Raw genomic sequence first — 18774 nt, 5'->3', positions numbered from 1 at the left:
CATTCCAAACAAATTAATTAAATCTATCAACCAAATCAACCTAAACTTCGTTTGGAGAAACAGACCACATTATATGAAAAAAAGCAATATGGTTAAAGACACAAAGGATGGAGGACTAAAAGTTATTGATTTTGACTGCCTTAATGGAACCTTAAAAATAAATTGGTTAAAATCTTGGATCAAACACAACAACTCCTTTTGGTATTGTATTCCAAATACTTTATTCAATAAAATAGGAGGTTTAGATTTTCTGCTTAGAGCGGACTTTAATGTTGACAAATTACCTATATCCTTATCAGAGTTTCACAGACAAATACTCTTGTATTGGAAAATGTTGTACGTACACAACTTCTCACCCCACACGTCTGTACTATGGAACAACAGATATGTTCTGCACCGCAACAGATCTCTGTTCTTTGAAGACTGGTATGGGAGAAATATATGGTCCGTAGCTGACTTAATGGATATCAATGGTCATTTCTTAAATTATGAACAATTTGGCATCAAACATAATTTCCAACCCTTAAAATTAGACTTCACTAAATTACACAGAGCGCTACCCCAACAATTTGTCTTTCTAATAAGAAACACTTTGGCATATTATCCAATACAACCACAATTGGCCCCACTATCAATTCAAGGGATCTGTATTCTAGATAAAAAATGTACTAACCACTTTATTAGAAATTGTTTTACTGAATACCTTTACCCTGAAAGGCAAAATAAAAATAACATCATTCAAAAATTTGATAAAGATTCAATTACTAAACTAAGAACAATGTATCTAACACTCCCTATACCCCCCAAAGTGAAAGAAACTCACTTTAAAGTAATTACAACATTTATCCCTCTAAAGAATTACTGAGACTTCGCTTTGGTATAGATGATAACACTTGTACATTTTGTGAAAATGGTGTTGAAACTACGGACCATGTGTTTTTCTCATGTAATGTAATACAGATATTTTGGTGTGATGTACATAAATGGATTAAGCAGCAGATATCTTCATTCCCAACCTTTATATCCAGAGACGACATTACATTTGGTTTGATTTTGCAAAGCAAGGATGTTGAGTTGTGTATTAATACAATTGTATGTCTAGCTAAATTCTTCATTCACAAGTGTAGAATTGTGAAATCATCTCCCAAATTTTTTTTTTTTTTTTAAATGAATTTAAACTGTATATAAAATCCTTAAAAACTCTGAAAGGTCCTAAAGCTCAAAAAATATGATACCCTAAAACACTTCCCAACTGAGATAAATGGATGAAAAAGTCTGAATTTACCCCTTATGTCATGTATGTTTTATCTAAATACTTATTATTTATTTATTTATTAATATTATTATTATTATTCATTTTTTTATGTTTTATTTTTCTTACCAATATCCTATTTTGTACTTGTCTACATTACATTCGTGTTGTATTAAGTGCTGCTCCCTCTGGCTATATTTTTCTTATATCCTATTCTGTAAAAAAGGAAGTTATGCAGCCATGTTTGTTTGTAAATCTTGATATTCAATAAAAAATAAAAAATAAAAATAAAAAGTTCTGCTACAACATGGCGGCACCCGGCCGGCTTCAACTTCCGGTCGATGGATTACCCCCTTGGGCACAACCGGAGGCTGCAGTTTCAGGACCCCAGTTTTAGGACCGCAGTTCCAGGACCCTAGTTTTTTATGACAGCGCCACCTACCGAACTGGATGATATAGCGGCGGCTGCGGTTTCAGGACCGCAGTTCTAGGATCTATATATATATATATATATATTCACAAATAAGGATTAGAGCAAGAAGCATCAAGCTACATGACACAATTTAAAAGATTAATATTACACTTTTACTTAAAGCTCACCATCGAGTATTTGTATTATATCCGGGTCAAGGTTTAAAATGGTTTTAAGTCAAAAAAAGATGTTGAAATATGTTATATTTAGCATTTTATATGCAGCTAATGGCTACACCTTGCTTAGCAATAGGCCTACTGTAAACATTCTTTATTCATATGAAAATCCACACAATTTATTTCTATGAATTGAATAACCGATGACAGACAAATCAGAATAGCAGTAAAAGAAAGGTAAAATTATTCTGTTACTTATATAGGCATATTAATATTTACATATTTAATTGTCCATATTTTATTTGAAGATATGTCATAATAGCAACAATTTAAATGCAAATTGAATGATTTCACTCAACTAACCTATAAGTTTTAATGAAAGTGAAGATGTCTGAAATGTACATCTAATTCAAGGAAAACAGAATAAAACCCCCATTAATTACAATAATTATTACATTTAAAAATAACACTAACAACGTGCCATGCACTCGGAGCCGCCTGTTGTCATCTTATACCCCAAGGGTCTAATTTTATATTTTTACTTCAAAATAAAAACTATAACTTTTACTCCTCAAATCTATTAACAAATAGACACAGCATATTTTGATATTCAACATAATACAATACCATAGATCACTATTTTCCAGATACACAAAGTTAGATCAATTAACATCAAAACTGTTTCGGCTGACTAAATCTCACAAATGTTAAAATTCAGATGAAATGACAAAATCCAAAATACTGTAGCCATTCATCAAAAGTGCAGAGATGAGATTTTGTGTCATATATGGTCAGGAGAAAGAACTAAGCTGGGACTTCTTAATTAATCTTAATAAAAGCCTCTCTATTGTACAAAGTGCTATAATAAATGTGATGTGACTTTACTTTAGTGCCGAACTGGAGAGCTTGTGATATGATCAGATGCTTTCTTAACTGCTGTTTCTCAGCGCTGTCATTTTTTAGTTGTTATTGAGAGCAAAGTGCAGCACACATTTACATATTCACCTAAACGCCACTCCCAGCAGTGTGGGTGGCGTCGGGATGTTCGCTAACAGTGTACCGCTGCAAAGGTATTTCAAACTTCTTTTTACCCCTAAGCGAAGAAGGAAATAGAACCGTGAGTATGTATCGGGGCCTTCACTCAGACACACTGTTTCCAGATCCTTGAAGCTGAGCACAGGAACATTTTCTTGTAGGTATTGCGCAGCTCTGTGCTACGGAAAGCGTAAATGGCTGGATCAATGACCGCGTGACTCACCAGGAGCACTACGTGTAGCTGGAAGAGCGAGCGGTAGCACTCACAGTAGGGGTTCTCTGGGCAAATCATCATGATCAGCAGATGAAATAAGAAAGGAGCCCAGCAGGCCACAAACACTCCAATCAAGATGGTGAGCGTCAGCGCCCCCCTCAAGCCACTTTGCCTGTGACGTGCCTGGGCACCCGGCATAGAAGCGATCCTGTTGGCGTGGTGGCGCGCTAACAGAAACATATGCACGTATAGCAAGAGGATCAGGAACAGAGCTGTGAAGAAGAGCACAACGAAGAAGATTTTCACCGTGGTGGCCACGAAGAAACTAATCATGAGCGCTCCGCTGATCCCACACAACACCCAGATGGCCGACAAAATAACCATCACACGACGCATGGTCATAAGCATGTGATAGCGTAGAGCGTGGAATATGCTGATGTATCGATCCACGGCTATGGCGAGTATGCTGAAGATGGAGCCCAGGAAGCACATGCAGATTAGAGAGTCCATGATGTCATCTATCTTCAGCTCAAAAGGGCCACGGGAGGTCAGGTGTCCGGCATCTTTAAACAACAGCAGGATGTCTTCCAATGCTTTAGAGAAGCTGGAGATGGTGTTAAACACGGCCAGGTTGCAGATGAAGCAGTACATGGGAGAGTGAAGGTTCTTGTTTTTGATCACAGCCAAAATCACCAAGAGGTTCTCGCTCAGACTGGCAACGGCGATGGCCAGGAACACCTGACTGGGGACCTGAACCTCAGCGCAGTCTGTGGGGTTGGTGAATGGAGCTTCACTGCTAGAGTTCATGATCACTGTCTGGATGCAGACCACATGGGGATCACACTTGGTTGTTCGATCAGCTGAAGATTTGATGTGAATTGACCTGGAGAAATTAAAAAAAAAGTTTTTATTCATATACAAACTAAGGATATCATTTGTAGAGTTGTACATTAATTCCATCAATACATCATTTTTATTGGCCTACTTTTATTCAGCAAAGGTGCATTCAATTGATCAAAAGTGACAATAAAGATATTTATAATGTTTTTCACAAGATTTTCTCAGTTTCCACAAAAATGTTATGCAGCATAATTGTTTTCAGCATTGATAATAATAAGAAATGTTTCTTGAGCACTAAATTAGCATATTAGAATGAAATCTGAAGGATGTGACACTGAAGACTTGAGTAATGATGCTGAAAATTTAGCTTTGCCATAAGGAATAAATCTTATTTTAAAATAGAAAACAGTTATTTTAAATTCTAATAATATTTTTTTTTTTAAATATGACTTTTACTGTATTTTTGATCAAATAAATGCTTCCCTGGTGTACACAAAAAAAAAACAAAAAAAAAACAACTTACTATATCGGCTGGTATCAGCCATAACATGAAAATATCAGCTTACTGGTATCGGACAAAATTTTATATTGGTGCATCCCTAATAACTACCAGATTTCCTGAAAATGTACAAAAAACACACAAACAAATCACATACAGTGGACTCAAAATGCTTAAAAATGAGCTGTTCATGTGGTCATATAGGCTGTCAACATATTGATGCTCATGGGATACCTGGATTTGAATGTAACCCAGGTCATGGTTTTACCCCGTCCTATCCCAGTGGTGATGTAATCAGGCAAAAAGAACCATATGGGTTTTACACCTTATAATGCTTACAGAACATGTAAAAAGATCTTAATGGTATGGGAAGAGTGGAGAGCCATTGAATTGTAGAGTGAGTAGGAAGAAACAAAACTGTTAGTATTTTATTTTAATGCTGTCTACATCAGTTGTTAGGGGAAAAATGAACTTGTAAGCTGTTCCAAGTAAAGGTTGAAAGAAGAAGAAAAAAATTAGTTAAGCCTCTACCTCTTAGAACATGACTGACATTTCATACTGAGGATCAAATAAAAACATCAAACATAAAAGCTCATTTGTTTTGTTTGATCCATTATTTGTTCATGTATTTCTCCCCCTAAATCTGCTGTACATTTTCCAGTTATGTGAGCTTAAAAGCAACCATAATTAGAACTTGAAAGGCCGGTCCAGACAAGAACAGAGCCAGTGATTAAAACCTCACATGTTTACAAAAATCCAACATTCCTGACCATTAAACTTCTGTTCATCCATATCAAGCCCATGCCCACTTTTAGACCGTTTAAGACCCTCTGATCTGATACTGATCCCAGTGGATGGAAGTGTCAAATTATACAATATTTGTCAAATTCACGTACCGTTTTTCTAATCAAACACACACACACCGGGATTTTTCCTCCGCTTCACATGTCGCAGAGACATCAGTCTGGTGGCACCGGAAAACAGTTCTGGCTGTTAATAGACAGTGTGTGTGTATGGTCATGCCTGTATATTTGTGTATCCTTGAATGCTCAAGGCAGTGCGAACCATTTGTGTTCCAAGGAAAGCACGACGCAAGGCCTTTCCTCCCTAACACCCTTTATTTATCAAACCTTGTTACTCGCATGTTGCATTTATGGAAACAACTTGCTGCTCTCATCAATGATAAGTGAAGTAGTTAGTTCATTGTTCAAGCATTGCCTTTTTAAAGCGCAATAAAGGAATTTTCTGTTTCTATTTTAACATAGCCTAAGTTTGAAAAAAAAAACGAGGTTAAACACACAGCGACGGGTCCCCATGGCTTTTCAGTTTGAACACCCATCATTACCATCACTACTGGAAGAAGAAAAAAAACTTTTTGAGTTTCAAACACTTTTCAAACTTGATTCTACCTCACAATCATAATTAAAACCATTCTAAAACAAGTTGGAAACTCTAAACAGTAGTGGATGTGTTGAATGAGAGTAATTATTAAAGAGCAATGAACTCTACGTGAGTGTGTTGACTGCCTCTGTCAGGCTATGAACTACACTTGTAATTATAAGGCATGATTTGTACTTGATGTTCATTAGCATGTATCATCGTGACAGCAGAGGCGTATATGTCCTGTAATTTTATTATGTTGTTCTTTTGCAATGCTACATGTCTTTCTGAGCATGTGAGTTTCATTCAAAACAATTAAAGTCACTGTCCAAAGATTATAAGTGTTAATGCTGCCACCACTTGGAGACACTTGATACAGGTAGTTGAGTGATAAGACAAATATGCAAAGCTGGGGCCAGTTGCAACCTAGCCCACCATATTAAGGCGGTGTCTTAAAGGCCCACTGAAGTGTCTTCACAGTAGTGTAGTGGGGCACAAACCATCCCCCCGCTACACATTTTTCACTGACTAAAGTACTGTCCCACATATAGGCTAACCATACGTCCCACTTTTTGAAACCACATTTCCGAAAGTGGAACCCTAGGAAATTTGATAAAATGTGAAAGATTTAGTTCATACAAAGTTAGAATATTTTTTGATGGACAAACATTTCATAAGCACATTAGGCCAATAGTTGCAGGATTGTTTTGTTTAAAATACATTTATAGGCCTACTCCTTAATATCCAGTTGGTCCAAACTCTGTCACCGACCTTTGGGTGGTCTTCACACAAGGTGCTTCCTGTTTGATAATTGCTCCACCCTCATATATGACTGGACATTTGAGAGATCATGTGATTTTGATCACATGACACCACAGCTTTGGGTAACCCATAGTTTTACTGGCATTCATGTATTTATGGGGGACCTACACAAACAGTAGGCCTTAGGTGTCCCACATTAGGCAGTGTCCCACTTTAGGGCAATTCAAATCAGTTCAATTCACATTTGATTCAATTCACAATTTAATTCAATTCACATTTCAATTCAATTCACAATTTAATTCAATTCAATTCACATTCAATTCAGAATTAATTCACACACACACACACACACACACACACCTATTTGATTCAAACATTTGATTAAATTTACATTAGATTCACATTAAAATTAAATTCACCTTCAATTCAATTCTTATTCGATTTACATTCAATTCACAATTGATTCACATTCAATTCACTTTTGATTCAATTCACATTAAATTCACATTCGATTCACATTCGATTCACATTCAATTCACATTCGATTCAATTCACATTTGATTCAATTCAGATTCAATTCAATTCACATTTAATTCAGATTCAATTAACATGCAATTCACATTCGATTAAATTCACATCCAATTCAATTGACATTTAATTTAAATTCAATTCACATCCAATTCACATTAAATTCACATTCGATTTTTGATTCACATTCAATTCACATTCAATTCACATTTATATTCAGTTCCATTCACATTTATATTCAATTCATTCACATTTCAATTAAATTCAATTCACATTTAAACTTAATTAAATTATTAAATTCGAATGTTTTACTCATTGGACATAATTTACTGACGTTATATTAGATTTTTCCCTGTTTAAATACACAAAATGGTAATGGTCTGATCTAAACCGCCTTAATGCCAGTTTCCTCCTTATCTCTTCCATATCACTCTAAAATCTAGCATTCTGTGCATAATTCAAATGGGTCAAATACATTTTCTGGCCTGTGCCGATTTGCACATATGATCCTCTGAGTGCCTGCGGCGGTTAAAAAAGTTATGATGACTAACTTTTAAGACTAGTCCAGGGCCGGAGTGGGGCCACTTTTAAGCCCGGGAGTTTCAGGCCCAAGACCGGCCCACTTTTTCCATGGAGGAAATTGGATAAATGAAGCAACAGTTCAGCTCTTACTATTGTGTAGTTTACTAGTTTTTATTAATACCATGGTTCAACAATAATGTAAAGGTTAAATAATAATTCACTTAAGCTGAGAAGTTAACAAAAAATATCATGGTCATTATAATTTTTCTGCATGGGTATCAAATTGTGGTAATTTACTCCTTTACTACACCCACTTCTGAACAAACAATACATTTTTGTTTATCATGTACCGTCATATACTGCTCTTTCTTAAAATTACAGAGGGATTTATGGATATCTACTTTTGTTATCCTGTAAATCAGAATATACTGTCAATAGCCTTAAAAAATGATTTTCACCATGTTTTTGGGAATAAAATGTTATATAAATCAGGCTACGAATAATATATTTACAAATCCCTCTGTAAATGTCTTCATAATATAACTAAGTACAAGACTGGAAAGTGTGGTGTATATAGGTGCTACTGAAGTGGAGATTTCAGACTTGGAGTATGAGAGAAAGGTCATTTTGAGAAAATGGGCTTTAAACAGGGCTTGACATTAACTTTTTTGCTCACTAGCCAATGTGGCTAGTGGTTTTCCAAAATTACTAGCCACGCAGCATTTTTACTAGCCACATTTTTGTTGTTGGAAAATTACGTTTTATATGATTAAAGTTGACAATGGGGCTTAAAACGTGCTAAAATGTCCTAATATTATCATTAGCTCTGATAAGGTTGTAAAGCTCCTTTTTTGAAAACATGTTGTCTATTAAGATAAACACATAAAATAGCTTCTTATTATATAATAAAAGTGCTGCATCGTTTTTTTTTTTTTTTTTTACAGCAGTAAATACTGGAATACAGAGTAGAACAATTATCTGCATTAGAAACAACAAGCAAAGAATAAATAATTTATTCTAAGAAAAAATCCACAATTAAGGCAACAGGATTACAACTTTATATACGCCTATATGACAGTTTTGGGGACTTTGGATTGTTTGTTTTGCATCAGCATTTCCTCAGAGCTCTGACTTAATAATTATCATCATGAAGCTCTGGTAGCTCTGAGGAACTGGAGATATGTCCACCTGAAACAAGTATAGGCCTACAGGTCTTTATTTTTCAGATTATTCCCACAAACGCATCTCCTGCTTTCTTTCATGGCATGATTAATTTTATTAAAACATAGAATTAACTCTGGAAAGATAGTTGTGATATGACGTGACATAAGGGCAGCCCTGCTAGTAGTTACACCGTGTCCCTTAATCATGAAGATTATTTTTTCTTTATATCGGCCACGCTCACTCACGAACTGACTGAACGCTGTGTTGATGTGTGTGTGCATGCGACCAGTCGCGTGTGATGATCGTTTGACAAAAGTCTGGATGTCATATTTGGCGCGCGCACCCTCGCGCAGCGGCACTGCAGGAGAGCGTGAGACGCGTCTGTGGTCTGGATTCTCCTGCTATTAAAAAAGTTCGCTATATCATCACATTAAGTTGATAATTAAGGGCAGACTAAAACAGCCCTCAGTCCGACGGCCAGTCCGCGAGTTTAATCTCCGCGTGTCTTCTTGTTTACAGTGTTGTCATTCAAGAGGATTCACGAATGGACCAATGGGCAAACACTAGACTATGTGCAGGTAGTACTCATGGGAGTTGTAGTGTCGTAGTGTCAAATTGCAATTTGTTTGTTATGTCAGATGTCTATTGACAAGACTACAATTTTTCAACACGCCAAAGTGGCTAGTGGGAGCGACTGTGTTACCCGCCACGAGTGAAATCCACCCGCATTTGGCGGGTTGGCGGGTGTTAATGTCAAGCCCTGGCTTTAAAGATTTAGCATCAGCCAATGAGATTGCGCATTCAGAGTTAAATCCCCCCCTTTTACTTTCACGATTGGTTGCTGATAAAAAGGAAATGACTATATTTGTATCCGACAGCATTGTACAGCAGATAGAGAGCTTTAAGCGGTGTGTGTGATGATGACAGGGTGCAGAGTGCAGACAGCGATCGCGGAGCAGCGGGATGATTTATATCGCCAACTTTTGATGAATTTATGAGAAATCTACAGACGCAAACAGACAGTGTTGTAAGATAAAGACCTAAATGTGTATTTCGGACTTTTTTTTACCACAAGTCTGAAAGAAGACAAATACCCCAAAATCTCAAAATTGACCAGTAAAAAAATGATGTTTTTGCCTGCCGTGTCTCGCCTTAATTATATTTAATATTTTGCTTGTGAATAGGTTGACATGCTAATCATTAGGCATATCTTTCTTTACCTGTTGCCACTTGTGTTGTCCTCTTGTAAATAAATCTGTAAGTTTGGCAGCATCCTCCTCATACCTTTCTTTTTTTTGAACCTGGCTTTTTCAGCCCCTCCTGGCCTCTTCGTCCCATCCATCCTCCCTGACGCATACAGTAACGGTAGGGCCCCAGCTATCGGTAGCCTATACTACCTGAGAAAACGTTTTGAAAAAGACGGGCTATATGGACCCAACCAACTCTATTTGGAAGAGGAGGGGAGAATTCCCTTACATGGTACAACCCATGCAGAGGCTGCGCGCTGCGGTGTTAGAATGTGGAACGTGTGTAGCCTTTAAGAGAAGATAGACAACGTGACAAATGTAAAAAAATAAAATAAAATAAATCCTCGACCGGCCCAAAAGTGAAGCGGCCCACCGGGAATTGTCCCGATTCTCCTGATTACCCACTCCGGGCCTGGACTAGTCCAAGCAGTTTGTGGCACTGGCCACTGGTCTGACCTCTTGAGTGAGACTGTTCGTCGTCAGCAGAGGTCACTACAGTAGCTACTAATCTGAAAAGGAGGTTTGCTGTGAAAATATTCGGTCGACACTAGCCTGGTTAAAACCAGACCATTCTCAGTTGTAACTTTCAGAGCAAATCTAAATTTGCCGGAAGTTGTCTGGGTTTTCCCAGGCTAGGTCGACACAAAGTTAGTGTGACCAGCATAAATGTTTTTCTCGTTTTAACCAATAAATTTACATATTTTTCATGTCTTGCACATGCTGACATGCTCGTTCATGATTTACTGGATTTAAAAAAAAATGCTCACAATTTATAATTAAAATATTTTAGAGCTTGGCAAAACATGAAAAAATTGTATATTCATTATTAAAATGCATATGAGTAATGAAGTTTTAAGATTTTATTAATTCACATTACTTTTCCAGGTCTAGAAATCACACCAAAAGCTATATATCCAGGTTTTCCAAGGCTGTAAGAATTGTGGTTTTTCAAGAATAAAAGTCATTGAGGGGGTGAATTAAAATATGAATTATATATTTTTTTTCTCCATACTATGGAAGTCAGTGGGGCCCATCAAATGTTTGGTTACCCATATTCTTCAAAATATCTTCTTTTGTGTTCAGCAAAGGAAGAAAAATTCATACAGATTTGGAACAATTTACGGGTGAGATGACAGAATTTTTTTTTTTTTGAACTTTCCCTTTAACTTCTGTATTTTTTACTTGGAGACCATGGTGAATTTCTGTCAGAACTCTGCGTTTCTATTGACTGGCCTCTAGAGGGCGTTGCACAGTCCATCTGCATCGCCATGCTAGTAGGAGGAGGAGGGTATGGTGGATCCTTGAACGCCTGCAAACGTTTCCTGATCTTGGGATTCGGCAACTGTGAGTCACTGTTTCCCTAGCTGAGTCTTTTGCCTAAACATTTAATCTTTTTGGTTACACTAGTCCATAGCAACGGCTTTTGTGGGGTGTTTATGAATAGAACGATTTGTATGTTCATTCTCAATGCATGACTCAACAGTTTTAATAACCTGTAATTTTACTTAAATAGCCTATATCCCAGGGAATTATCTTCTTTAGTCCCGAATTAGTCGTTTGGACTGCAGTAGAAAATGTTTTATGTGTTATGTAATATCTTGAATTAATTAAAGGTTAGGTTTAACTAATCACAATTCCTTGATGACTTTTTAATGTAATCTGAAAATTATATGAATGAATGCTATGTCATTTTAAGAAAGTATTAGCAGTGTAATTTGCCCCAAGTAAGTGTGTCTGAGTTCCATGTTGTGTCATGTCTTGGAATTTGCTGCATGTGTCCCAATTCTCCACCCTTTGGCTTCATGAGTCATGTTCTTACAGAAGTGTAAACCCCATCTAATCTGCCCCTGCAAAAATTCAACATAATCCGACAAAATTTGCAGGTTTTCCCTCAAAATCATCGCAGAAAATGCATCAAACTCTAAAGATTTCACCTGGGCCTACTCAAGACATGATCTCTCGTCAGTTCCCACAGATTTTTGAGATGGCGCTCACTCAGGGTGGAGAGACATTTACCCTGGGGAATCTCATTGTTATATTGGAATGCGGTGGTTGTGTGTGATAATGCAATGAAGATGGCAGAGAAAGAGAGTCTATGAGAAAAGAAAGTGCAGAACAGACAGGCTCATCCTGCAGAATTACACAACTGTCTGTGTTCTAGGTGTCAAGTGTCTCTCATAGACTGTAGGTACTGGCATCTACTGGGACTTTTCCACTGATCCGCCCATGCGCTTATGCCAGGAGTGTCTGCGTTTTTCCCTTAGCTTTTTTTCCTCATGGCACTGTTTCCAGAAGTGTCTCTGTGCACATAGTGATTCAAATAAATATGGCTTTTATTTATTTATTTGATATATATATATATATATATATATATATATATATATATATATATATATATATATTAGCTTATACTTTTTGTAATTTTAATACTTCAACTTAAACTTTGACCCCCGGATTCACAGACAAGGCTTAACCCTAGTCATGGACTGAAATGCATGTTTGAGCTATTTTAACTAAAAGCAACTTGCACTGACATATCTTAAAATATGTCAGTGCTATTGTTTTGTATCAAAATGCACACCAGTAGACCTAATCCTGGCTTAATCTAAGCCCCATCTCTGAAACTAGGTCTGAAATATTTAAGTTTTGTTTTTAAGTTTAAATTCAGTTAGTTGCAAGGTTAGTTAGTTAGTTCAACAAGTTTTTTTAAGTTCAAGTTTTTCATCTAATATTTATATTTCAGATTTATATTAATTATAAAAAAATAAGATTGTTTTTGTTTTAATTTTAGTGTACAATAACAACACTGATGTGCAGTTTTGATCCTGAACTCTAATATGCACCACAGGGAGTTGATGGGAGGTGACTAGTTAGAAGTTTTTAAGTGAATTGAAGCACAGCCTTCTTTTCCAAAAAGGATTCGTCTCATCCACTCTCTCTCCCTCCTTTTACTAAGACACCTGATTGGATCATTTATTTTTCGTATGTCCACCCCTCCGAAATAAATACCAGGCAGTTACCAGTTGTATACAGGGCTGTTTTCTTTGACCTTCCTTCCTCTTTAAAGCTTCTTGCAGCAACAAATGGATGTATTCTGGATTTCTAGGAAGAAAGAATGAGGGATATTTTTCTTAGGCTCATGCGTTTGGACGAGTAGCTCTTCGGAGAGCTCTTCGGACTAACATTCATTATGTGGGAATATTGATTCTTTTTTTTTCTTTTTTTTTTGAATTTGAATTAATTTCTATATTTATTTTCAATTAATTTCTACTTTTTTTTAAACATTGTTTTATTCTATTCTGTTTTTTTATTTAGTTTTAATTTATTTTGCTGTGGATTAGTCATTATCATGGTCATTATCAAGAAAGGGATTTAATTGACTGTTGTTCAAACTGCTCACCTCACAAGTTACAGATTGTATAATAAAATAAGCCGTGACAATTCTGTAACCACGTGAGAGATACAGTTAAAGCTCTATTCCCTTGTGTGTTCTCACTGAGTCAGACTTCACTAGCTCCGCCCTCACTTGCTCTCCTCCTCCTCCTCCTCCTCTCTCGTCCCTAAGAGGCGTGAGTTTCTGCCAGAGTCAGAACAGACACTCTCTCTACAGAGTTTCAACGGGACACAGCAGCTGTAGGAGCCTTCGCTAACCCAAACTCTCTCTCTCTGCTTTACCAGGTCAGTGATTCAGGCATTATGACTTGCAGTTCTGCTGATTGTGAATGGACCCAAATACTGTATATATTTTGTATATATCATTTGTGTTTTTTCATAGCTTTTTTAATAGCATTGTACAGTAAAAGACCTGTTACTGCTGAAAGTGTGTTGAGGGGGAGTGTCACATGTGCTGCCTAAGCACATTGTAATGTTTGGAATTACTTCCTCCGTCCAAAACAAACATGTGCTCAGAGCTCCTGTGAATGGGACTTTGACATGCGTATCTGTGCAAGTCGTCTTTAAAGTGTGTCAAAGAGTGTGTCTGGATAGTTTGTCCAAGATAAGTTACAGTGAATGTTAAAACCCATCTGAGGTTTAGATCTTAACCAGATTAGTCTGTGCTTGAGATTTGAACTAAATGTTTATTCTGGGAAGTTTGTGCTGAATATATTTGGATGTGATCAGAGATTGGGCGTGGCGGAAACTGTAAGACAGAAAGTGAGGGAGAAGGTTGGTGGGTGGGTGGGTGGGTGGGTGGGGAGGGAGGATACATGAGAGGGATGGAGTTAATAATTTATTTGTATTTTTTTATATACCCATAAATAAATTGCACTGCAGTATCAGTTTCAAACTGTCATACTGTGAATATAAGAGATAACTGAACGTATCACCTCTGAATCATGTCTCTCCTCATTCTATCCTACTCTATGTCCTGTACAGTTTCAGGCTAGCAGCAGTAGTTTCAATCAGCAATGGAGACTCCAAGTCAGAAACGAAGCAGCCGTGGAGGGGTGACCAACGTCCTGTCCCCCACCCGCATCTCTCGGCTACAGGAGAAAGATGATCTGTGCAACCTGAACGACCGTCTGGCAATCTACATCGATAAGGTGCGCTCTCTGGAGACGGAGAACGCAGGTCTGCGTATGCGCATCACCGAGTCTGAGACGGAGATCAGTCGGGAGCTGGGCGGCATGAAAGCGGCGTACGAGGCCGAGCTGGCGGATGCCAGGAAGACTCTGGACTCGGTGGCCAGAGAACGAGCCAGACTGCAACTGGAGCTCAGCAAGGTGCGCGAGGACTACAAGGAGCTGAAGGCCAGGTATGTGTGCAGATTATGGTTTATACGTCATGCATGTCGTACCAAATCCATGTGAGTTCATCTGCACTTTTTCAAGTTTTAAAGCACCCTTCATTTTTTGAGCGAGCAAGTCCTTTAATCCTGGAAACCAGTGCAAATCCAGTGAGTAACTCTTGAGTTTGGTGTTATAGCAGTAGCAATTACTATGACTCATTCCATCCAGAAACTTGCAGTAATTCCACCAGGTTTAGTTTCTGAACAGTGCGGCTTACAGTCCATGAAACCGTGACACCAAAGAGCTGCAGACACTGGCTAATATGAGGGCTTGCCATGTTTTCCTTTCTGAAATCTTTCACACATCCAGGAGATAAGTTTAACCCTGAAGAGCAGAACGGGCCCGACCCCTGGGCTCTCAGACTAGTCCTCAGCTAAATTTAGCTGAACCATGACGCCAGTTTTCTCCGCTGAACATCTGCTTATTGCTCCTGTCACTAAGGCTGTGTTTGATGTATTTTTAAACTGAATTAAATTTAAACTGAATTAAATTATAATAATGGAATTGAACAGAAAACAAATCAACAGTGTAATGCTGTAGTGTACACAAGACTTTTATGCTCATTAAAGCTGTTTATTTAATCAAAAATACTGCAAAAAAAGGAAAGAAATACGCTGAAATATTGTTACTATTTAAAATAGCTGTTTTCTATTTTAATATATTTTAAAATGTAATTTATTTCTGTTATGTCAATGCTGAATTTTGAGTATGCAGTCTTCTTCAGTGTCACATGATCCTTTAGAAATCATTCTAATATGCTGATTTGGTGCTCAAGAAACATTTCTTCTTATTATTAATGTTGAAAACAGTTATGCTGCCTAATATTTTTGTGGGAACCGTGATGCATTTTTTTTGGATTCTTTAGTGAACGGAAAGATCAAAAGAACAGCATTTTCTGTAACATTATAAATGTCTTTGCTGCCGGCTTCCGGTAATGGCTGCGGACTGATCAGTCGCGTTTTCAACTCTCCCGTTCCAAGTTCCTGTTGTTCTTTATCTACCTTCACCCATCTTTCTCAAAGTCACTATTTAGTTGCTTTATTGCTTCTTTATCATGCCCAAGCCGTCAAAACAGAACAAGCCGGACCATTCCCGAGGTTTTACGGAGGAATGTACTGACTCGAGCGAGGCTAGTGCTAGCAGTAGCCATGCGGTTAGCAATGAGAGCTCGTTACCTGATTTATCACATGGGGCTTTGTTGAAACACATTGCCGAAGTCGTTGCAGAAGAAGGGCGGCACACGCAAAAGATGCTAAATGACTCTTTTGTTAAGCTGGAGTCGGGGCTGGACGTGAAAGTTGATTGCATCATCAAACGCATCGATGAGGTTGCTGCAGCCACCGACTCCCTTGCGACGCGCCAGGATGAAGCAGAAACTCGTATCTCCGTCCTGGAAGATGACATTGCTCCACTTAAAGGGAAATTGGCCGCACTTGAGAAGCTTAACTCGGCACTTACGGAGAAGGTTACGGATCTAGAGGGGCGTTCCAGGCGGGACAATATCAGAATCCTTAACCTCAAGGAATCCGTCGAAGGAAGTGACCCCATACTTTTCTTTGAAACTTTCATTCCAAAGCTGCTTGAGTTGTCAGTCCCGAATATCGCAATTGACCGCGCACACCGAGGGCTCGGTACTCCTTCGGATGGTCGGCCTCGCCCTGTTATTATCAAGATCCATCGTTCTAGAGACGTTGCTACAATTCTGACCGCTGCTAGACGCAAAGGTCAGCTTCAATACGAGGATCAACCTCTCCGTATCGCTCCTGACATTTCGCCTACAGTTCGTGCCGCGAGGAGAGCCTTCAATCCGATCTGCGCTGAGCTTATTAAGAAAGGCATCCGCTTCCAAATGAACTTCCCAGCCGTGTTGGTCTTCAAAGCAAACGGCACGCAGAAAACTTTCAGAGACCCGAAAGACGCCAAAGCCTTTATGGACGGTAATTTGTGAACTCTTTCGGCTTTTCGTTTTACCTGTAACGTTAATGACCCATGCAACGGTTATGTTTATTCTATGATGGGTGTTTGCCAAGGAATGGGAGAGTTTTCACATGTGTATACCGTTATTATCGTGAAGTTTTTGATTCAAGCTGGGATATTGAACAGGTGCATATCTTTTTTCTGTACCTTTAATAATTAATAGATCCTAGTTTTCCATTTGTTTCACAGGAGTTATAGACATGGGTGCGGCCAATCTTCTCCTTGTTCTGTTTTTGTTTTTGTTTTGTTCTAATGTTATGTTTTCAAGCCTGAACCAGAGAAGTTCCTATTTCCTCCCCATCTTTTTCCCCTATGGAAAGTTTGTTTTTCTTGTTTACTGCATAGTTTACCTGGCTATTACTTTTTAAATGATTGATGGTGCCAAGTTGAATATTCTCAGCCTCAACGCAAGGGGCCTGAATAACCCAGTGAAACGAGTTGCTGTTTTGGACTTTTTGCGGAAACAAAGAATTAATATAGCCTTCCTACAAGAGACTCATCTGTTAAAAAGGGATACAAATCGCATGTCTAATCGCCTTTTCCGGGTAATTGCTTGCTCGTCAGCTTTAAACAAATCGAAAGGGGTTGCAATCATATGTCAGCGTAATTTGCGATTTAAGTTGTTGGATACGTGGGCAGATCGCAATGGCAGAATAGCAGTTGCGAAAGTTCATATAGAAAATAGAGATGTTGCCTTCATCTCAATTTATGCCCCTAATACTTTTGAAAAAGAATTTTATGTACAGCTCACTAAGGTACTGCTGGAGCTCTCTGACTTCAAACTCGTAATAGGTGCTGATTTTAATGCTGTTGTTGACTATTCAGTTGATAGATCGGGACACTCCGAAAATGTAGATCAAAAATATGCTTCTGAGGCTTTACGTTCCTGGATTAATGATACTGGAGTGGTGGATCTCTGGCGTGTATTTAATCCTGGTGTTAAAGGCTTCACCCATCTTTCATCAAGACATAAATCTTCCTCTCGAATTGACTTTATTTTTTCTTCTAGAGACTTGTTTTATAATATTGTTACTGTTAACTTATTACCAGTGGCTTTTTCTGACCATAATGCAGTGATTGCTTCTGTGGTGTTAAATTCAAATCCAGCTCGGGCCCCTAGATGGCGTTTTAACGCCTCGCTACTCCGAGATGAAGCATTTAAAACCAAGTTTTCAAGTCAACTATCAGATTTTGTAAATATAAATATAGGCTCTGTGGATGACCCAAGGACAGTCTGGGATGCTGTTAAAGGTTTTATTAGGAATTTTACTGTATGTTATGCCTCCAACATACGGAAAGTTCGTTCATCCAGATTACACAATTTAGAGTCTAAATTATCAGCATTAGATAGCCTATTACAACAAAGCTATGATGAGGAGGTTAGGCTTCAATTTGAACTTGTTAAAAAAGAGATAAATGCTGTTATGAAACAGCGGGCCGAATTTTTAATTCATAGGACGCGACAGTTGTACTATTTTAATGGGGCTAGACCCAGCCGTTTATTAGCCCTTAGATTGCGGTCCAATGAACATTTTGCAGATATCGGCACAATTAAGTCCAAAAATGGTGATATTCTTAGTGAACCCTCTCAAGTCAATGCTACTTTCCGTAGCTTTTACGCTGATTTATATAGCTCTGAGATATCACATAATCAGGATGCTTGTGACAATTTTCTAAACAAAACACTGCTCCCTAAGCTGTCTGAGGAAGACTCTCTAGAATTAAATACCCCCATTACTTTAGTTGAGCTTAAAGAGGCTGCTTTTGATATGTGTAGCGGTAAATCCCCTGGGTTGGATGGAATTCCACCAGAATTTTACACCACGTTCTGGGACAGTCTGGGCCCCCTACTCTTTTATATGATTCAAGCCGCTATTGAGAGAGGGTCCTTTTCCAGAGATGTGAATATTGCAGTCATTACGCTTTTGCTCAAAAAAGACAAGGACCCCAATGATTGTTCAAATTATAGGCCTCTG

The 18774-nt window shown here is 38.1% G+C and overlaps 2 protein-coding genes across 3 annotated transcripts in view; one reads left to right on the top strand and one right to left on the bottom strand.

Moving 5' to 3' along the window:
- Positions 1 to 2764: 2764 nt before the first annotated feature.
- On the bottom strand, positions 2765 to 3965 carry mc2r (melanocortin 2 receptor). The gene has a single exon (XM_056263962.1). It carries the CDS (start codon positions 3894 to 3896, stop codon positions 2982 to 2984), a length of 915 nt encoding a protein of 304 aa, XP_056119937.1. The 5' UTR covers positions 3897 to 3965; the 3' UTR covers positions 2765 to 2981.
- Positions 3966 to 11284: 7319 nt separating this feature from the next.
- The window catches only part of lmna (lamin A), a 30510-nt gene continuing 23020 nt past the window's right edge, over positions 11285 to 18774 (top strand). The window contains exons 1-2 of one of the 2 annotated variants that reach the window (XM_056263961.1): positions 11285 to 11375; positions 14409 to 14787. In XM_056263961.1, coding sequence (XP_056119936.1) covers positions 14441 to 14787 — 347 coding nt within the window. In that variant the 5' untranslated portion in view covers positions 11285 to 11375; positions 14409 to 14440. Of the gene's footprint in view, positions 11376 to 13558; positions 13710 to 14408; positions 14788 to 18774 lie in introns of those variants that run through there. The other variant, XM_056263960.1, reaches the window with a different exon arrangement.

The sequence above is a fragment of the Rhinichthys klamathensis genome, unplaced genomic scaffold (assembly GCF_029890125.1).
Source record: "Rhinichthys klamathensis goyatoka isolate OS25496 unplaced genomic scaffold, OSU_Roscu_1.1 h1tg000211l_1, whole genome shotgun sequence".
NCBI lineage: Eukaryota > Metazoa > Chordata > Actinopteri > Cypriniformes > Leuciscidae > Rhinichthys > Rhinichthys klamathensis.
This window is presented reverse-complemented; position numbering and strand designations above follow the sequence as displayed.

What these genes read in the sequence shown, in the direction of transcription:
- mc2r (XM_056263962.1), bottom strand. Translation starts at nt 3,896, where the DNA reads ATGAACTCTAGCAGTGAAGCTCCATTCACCAACCCCACAGACTGCGCT.